Source organism: Corylus avellana, chromosome ca1 (assembly GCF_901000735.1).
Source record: "Corylus avellana chromosome ca1, CavTom2PMs-1.0".
In the NCBI taxonomy this organism is placed as follows: domain Eukaryota; kingdom Viridiplantae; phylum Streptophyta; class Magnoliopsida; order Fagales; family Betulaceae; genus Corylus; species Corylus avellana.
In genome coordinates this window covers 34291247-34297246 of record NC_081541.1, presented here as the reverse complement: position 1 = coordinate 34297246, position 6000 = coordinate 34291247, and the positions used below count along the sequence as shown (strand labels likewise).

The 6000-nt window shown below is 33.6% G+C and overlaps 1 protein-coding gene across 1 annotated transcript; it reads left to right on the top strand.

Moving 5' to 3' along the window:
- Nucleotides 1-317: 317 nt before the first annotated feature.
- Nucleotides 318-1755, top strand: LOC132183296 (bZIP transcription factor 11). The gene has a single exon (XM_059596701.1). The coding sequence runs from the start codon at nucleotides 1047-1049 to the stop codon at nucleotides 1509-1511; it is 465 nt and encodes a 154-aa protein (XP_059452684.1). The 5' UTR covers nucleotides 318-1046; the 3' UTR covers nucleotides 1512-1755.
- Nucleotides 1756-6000: the final 4245 nt, after the last annotated feature.

Below are 6000 nucleotides of genomic sequence, written 5' to 3'. Positions count from 1 at the left end.
CTTTTCAAGTGTGTATTTCATATATATATATATATATATATATAACCTTCATAAGGCATTAAAATATTTTTATTAAAACAAAAAATAAATATTTAAGTGCTAATTAATTAATAAATTTAACCCCATGATGTAATCTAAAGATTGTTGGTTCCCAGCTGGAAGTGGAGGGTTGTGGAGTCTTCTCCTCTCTCCCCCCACCTCACATGTCCCATCAACTTTTTCAACTACTTTTTCTCACAGAGGAGATTCCAAAGTTCTTTTTCTCCATTGTTTCCTCATTTCTTATTTTGGGCTTCCTTTTTTAAAATAATTAAAAATCATTTAATTCATCAACTTGCTGGTCCATTTTGTTCTATAAATTCATTTCCCAAAACTCCTCTAAGCCCTCTTCTCCTTCGCTTTCTCTTCCTTTTCTTTGTACTTTACATTACTCTTACAGTTATTTTGGTGTTTTATCCCGGCTCTGAAGAAGCTCTGGCTTTAAGCTGAAGCTATCTTTCACTTCTTGTGATTCTGATTTTCTGAGTCCAAAATCAAGGACCCATCTTGGGAACCTGCTGATTTTTTTTGTTTTATTTTTCCTTCAGAAATCCTTGCTTCTTGAATCTCAGGAAAGTCTCCAGCTTTTTACATGCTGGGTTGGGGTTTGTAAACTCCGAAGTCACAATTTTTATCAGAGACAGAGTAGCTGTTCTTCCCAAGATTTATCTTGATGCTCAACATCTTGTTCTTGATGTTTGAGATACATGTCTCCAATTCTTTGTGAAATCCTCCTTTCTGGGTGTATGATAAATTCCTTATTCAGGCGCAGGACCCATTTAGTTCAATCCTTCTCAGTTGTGTTCCTTTACTGGTTGTACTACGTTTCATGATTTTCACCCCCTCAAAAGTTTGAATATTAGGCTAATAATAATATTATTGTAACCATATTGCTATAATATATCTGCTATATTAATATTAGTGTGTTTTTTAGTATCTGGGTCCTGCAAATCTCTCTCAATTTACTCTTTTTACTGTCAATTTTGTCTGCAAAATATCTGTGGTTCATGGCTTCCTCTAGCGGCACATCTTCAGGGACATCTCTGATCCAGAACTCTGGGTCTGAGGAGGATTTGATGGATCAGAGGAAGAGGAAGAGAATGATCTCCAATCGAGAATCTGCAAGACGATCGCGGATGAGGAAACAGAAACATTTGGACGATCTGATGGCCCAAGTGGCTGAGCTGAGTAAGGACAACAACCAGATCATCTCCAGCTTGAACATAACGACACAGCATTTTCTCAACGTTGAGGCTGACAACTCAATTCTAAGAGCTCAAGTGGGTGAGCTCACCCACAGGCTGCAGTCTCTGAACGAGATCATCACCTTCTTGAACAACAGCAATGGGGTTTTTGGAGCTGCTGGGGAAACAAGCACCTTTGCTGAGCCAAATTATGGCTTTTTGAACCCATTGAACTACTCATACTTGAACCAGCCTATCATGGCTGCTGCAGACATGTTTCCTTGCTAGTCTTGGAGGTTTAGATAGAGTACAAAAGAGAGGGGTTTTTTTTTTAATGTTAAAGTCTTAAGGAATAAACATTATATGAAATATGAATGAATCATGCAGCTGGGTATTTAGATGTTATTTTATTATATTTATAGGCTTCTTGGTCTGTAAATGGTGGCTGTTATTGCAGTGGGTTTGTGGTGGGTTACTGCAGCTATTTTGTAATAATATTATATATTATTGAACTAGTTTTTGTTAAAATCTGTGTACTTTGTGTGAATGCTAACAATTATCATATATCTTTTGCTTCTGTTTGACTAAATTACTACAATATTCAGATTGATAATGGCCCTTCTGCTTTGTTTTATATATATATATATTTGAGTGATAGAGCCTCCTTGCCAGCGACGTATTCTTCTGCTTTGTTTTATCATTAGGTTTGACAAAGTGAGGAGAGCCATTCATGTCAAATAGAGCATGTGATTCCCCTCTAATTTTGGTTATTATAATAGTTTATTAAATTGATATGTGTCTTTTAAGTCGTGTAATTTCTTTCTATTAAAATTGGAAAAAAATTTTACCTGACTTGAACTACTAATACTTTTGTTTTGTTCGATAATAACTTTGTTCTCTATCTTTTAATTTTTTGATCTTAATTTAAGATATTAACAAAAAAACTCCAAACAAAAAAAAACATTCTTTTAAATAAATAAATTGTTTTAAACAGTTATGTCACATAAAAACACTTTTTAAGACTAAAAATACCTATCAATACACTTTTTCAAATATATATGAGTAAAAGAACTACAATAATATAACAATACAAGAGAAGAAAATTACATAAACCAAATCAAAAATCAACAAAGTAACATTATTCATGTAGCAATCAATTCCATAACTTTGGAGAGGATCTTCAAGATGGAAGGAGGATGCAAGAATGGTGTCAGCAATGATAGTTGTGGCGGGCCACGATGGAAAGTTGTGAATGCCATGGACAACATCCAAAAAGTTTTTAACTTTAGACTACTTGCAGAATAAGTTGTGAAGGCTAAGAGTTATACTTATAAGTAGAGAGTGAGTCCTCACCTTAGGCTGTAAGATAAATGACAACAAAGTCAATATATCATATGGTTTAGATCGGATTTGGAGTCTTTTTTGTTGCAAAAGGTTAGAGGAGCAGAGGTAAAGATCTGTCAAATTTACCTGTAAAACAAAGGATGGAAGTGGCATATGTAACCACTGCGCGCTATAGCGGCGGGTGGCATACACGCGCTATAACAAAGGACTTCGGTGAAAGGCTTGGAATGGAAAGCTTTTTTCTTTTTCTTTTTTTCTTAATTGCTGAAGGGACAATCCTTCTATTTACTCACCTTCTAAAACAAATTAACAAACATACCATTTTTTTTTTGGGACAGCGTATGTTATCTATAATTTGATCACACTTGGAATATGTTTGGAAATATGCTCCTTAATCAACATCAATTCATTATCAACCTTAGGCAAGGGAAGTTTGATCTTAATGTCATTAAGGATGTTCTAAGTCTCATCAACTGTGTCAAGTTATGAATAGCCAAAGAAGTTTACAAAAATGATCACTCATTTGTGTATAATTCATTAAAATGGATCATCCCCAACAGCTTAACTTGAAACATCATCCACTCTCTTATTCGGCTCAACAAATTTTTTCCCAATTTTAATTAAAAAAATCACATATTTCTATTTTAACTGTCTACTTTCTAAAACATCTATATTTCACTATCTATTTCAGCTATATACTTTAACAATTATATCTAAAATATTTTTTATGTTCCAAAACACCTATATCCTAAAATAATGTGCAATTTTTATCAAAAAAAATCCAAAAGGTTTTTTTGGTAGCGGAATGAAACTACATTTTTATTCAATTTACATCTGACTAGCCAAAACAATCTTTAATTCGCTGAATGTGAACGCTCTTAACTTTGTATCGAGGATTGACGGTGACAACCGACAAGGAGCCACCTTGACTCCACCCTCTATACTTTGTATTTGCCCCAAAAAAACTAAGTAAAAAAATTTAAAAAAAAATTCAGGCATGGTAATGGTGATTGGTCAATGTGTGTGTGTTTGTCTACGTATTATCTAAGTTTCAGGTTACTTCCAAAAGGGGTTGTGGGATTTTATCTTTTTCACAGCCATAAAGAAGATTGTATGGATTGGTATTTATACCTTTACCTTTTACAGTGTTTCGTGGGCAGGAAGGGCCATTTCTATTGTCTTGTTAATTGTTTTCTTTTGGATCATAACGTGGAATTCAACTCAATAATGTGATGAGATCAAGAGCCAAAATGACTCTCTTGGATGCCAAGGAGTAAAGTAAAAAGTAAAAACCTAGAAGTCAGCATTGTTACCACTCACATTTTCAATGAATTAAGAACAAAGCCCAAATAATGGGGTGAGTGGGCACAAGTACACCTAAACACCCTTCAATGGGTCCAGATCTTTTGGAATTTTTTATTCAAATTTGATGAAATCCGGACAGAAATAAGGGAGGGAGTGCAGGCGTGGAGCCACTAGGGTGTAAGGTCTTTATGTTTGAGCACTCGAACGAAAGTTTTACCTTTTGAACTAACTTTTGGGGTTGAGAGAGATTCAAGACCACCCAACACTGGTATTAGAGCTCATATTCAACCAACAAGTTTCGGCCCAACAGTCCATGGGAGAAACATGTTGTCTCTGCTCTGACTCAAAGCTCAATGCGTGAGGGAGAGATTATTGGTGTTATCTCACATTGGTTGTGGAAGAGGCTAGTGGTCAGTTTATAAGTGTAAGAGAAAATCTCAACTCTAGAACTAGTTTTCGGGGTTGAGAGATGCCGAAAACCACCAAACACTTATATAACCTTATTAGAAGAAACAACATGGTCCAAGCCATATTAATTACAAAGAATGTTAGGCGCTCTCCTGGTGTTCTCATAATCCTATATGGATATTATTTTTTAAAAAAGTAAAAAAGAAAGGGGCAATTATTTCTCACTTGGATTTTATAAAATAATATCTACGTAAGACTAAGAGAACACCTAAAATTTTCCTTAATTACCATAGTAATTTGAATGCATCAAAGAAGGCCTTTGGCCAAACATTTATGGGAGGAAAAAACAAATGATCAAGAAAGTGAGGAATAAAGTGGAAGCAATAAAAAAAGTTAATCAAAGATATTAACACATAGTTAATTAAGCTTAGGAGAAGAGTTTTAGGGTTTAGAAAAAAGCCAAAAGGGCACATGGGTTTCTTAAAGAGTTGAACGAGAGTGCTCCTGTTGTGCAGGAACCAGTCCCACGTGCAGGGAACAATGTTTTCAGTGCAAGTACACAAAAACACATGCACCCAATGCCATTTTCAGAGCACAATACTTTTCTTTAGTGAAGGAAAATTTTCTAATTAATCTTACATTTTTTTAATAAAAAAAAAAACATTGCATGTTCAATTAAAAAAGTATTGGTCGATACTAAAAGTTATATTTTTATCTTACGATACTAATATTACAGTCATAAGTTACAATCAGCTTTTGAACTATTATTAATGTTAATAATATTATTATTATTATTTTTAAAAGTTGATTGAGACTATCAAGTCATTATTGTGAGATAATTATGTAATATAAATATTATATTACTTTTAAAAATAGATGAGAGAATCATTTACTTTAAGGACGAAAGATTTTTTTTTTTTCAACCTAATTTGAATGAAAACTTCGTCCATTTGCACATATTGCAATTGGTTTTGGTTTGCTTAAGTTACAATTGAAACTGAATTTGTTGATTATATAACAAGGTTTCAGTCTGAACGGGTCTAGTTCCAATTCAAGCCAAACTCTTTTTTCCTTTTTTTTTTTTTTTTTTTTCCTAAAACAAAAAAATTATTTATATTTTATTTATTGGGGGTGTAGACATCCGTAAAGCACCCATCAAGTGAAAAAGCCAAATGAAATGGCAAGTGGGCTCCAACTTTATATTTTTTTGTTGTTGTTGAGAAATAGACTTTGGTTTCCTTAGGATTCCAATCCCTCTTGCACGAAATCAAACAAAAAATATATATATATATTTTTTAAAATTAAAAAAAGGTAAAAGGAAAAAGAAAAAGAAAAAGAAAACCTTTTAGAAAGAAACTAGGGTTCGTCACCCTCTCTATCTATTTGTCCTTTTTAAGCCACATTTTTCTTCCACAAAATACAAAACATTGGAAGGGGACAAGGGCTGTCATGTTTTAGTCACAACCTAAATCATGGTTCCGTAACCATTTGTGCATCTTTCCTTAATTCTATTTTCCCGAAAGCAACACTTAAGCTAAGTCAATAATCACAAAAAGACAAACTAAAGTAGCACACATTATTTGAATAATCCAACCGCCCTAGTCAAGATTCTCTAAAATTATGCCACCTGAGTTATGCCTTAACAACAAGAAATTAGATTCTCTCCGGTTCAAATGATCGAAAAGAGTCGGTTCTTTGAAAATGATGGATAAAGTTCTTT

Excerpts from the sequence above, each read along its gene's own strand:
- LOC132183296 (XM_059596701.1), top strand. The coding sequence starts at position 1,047 with ATGGCTTCCTCTAGCGGCACATCTTCAGGGACATCTCTGATCCAGAAC.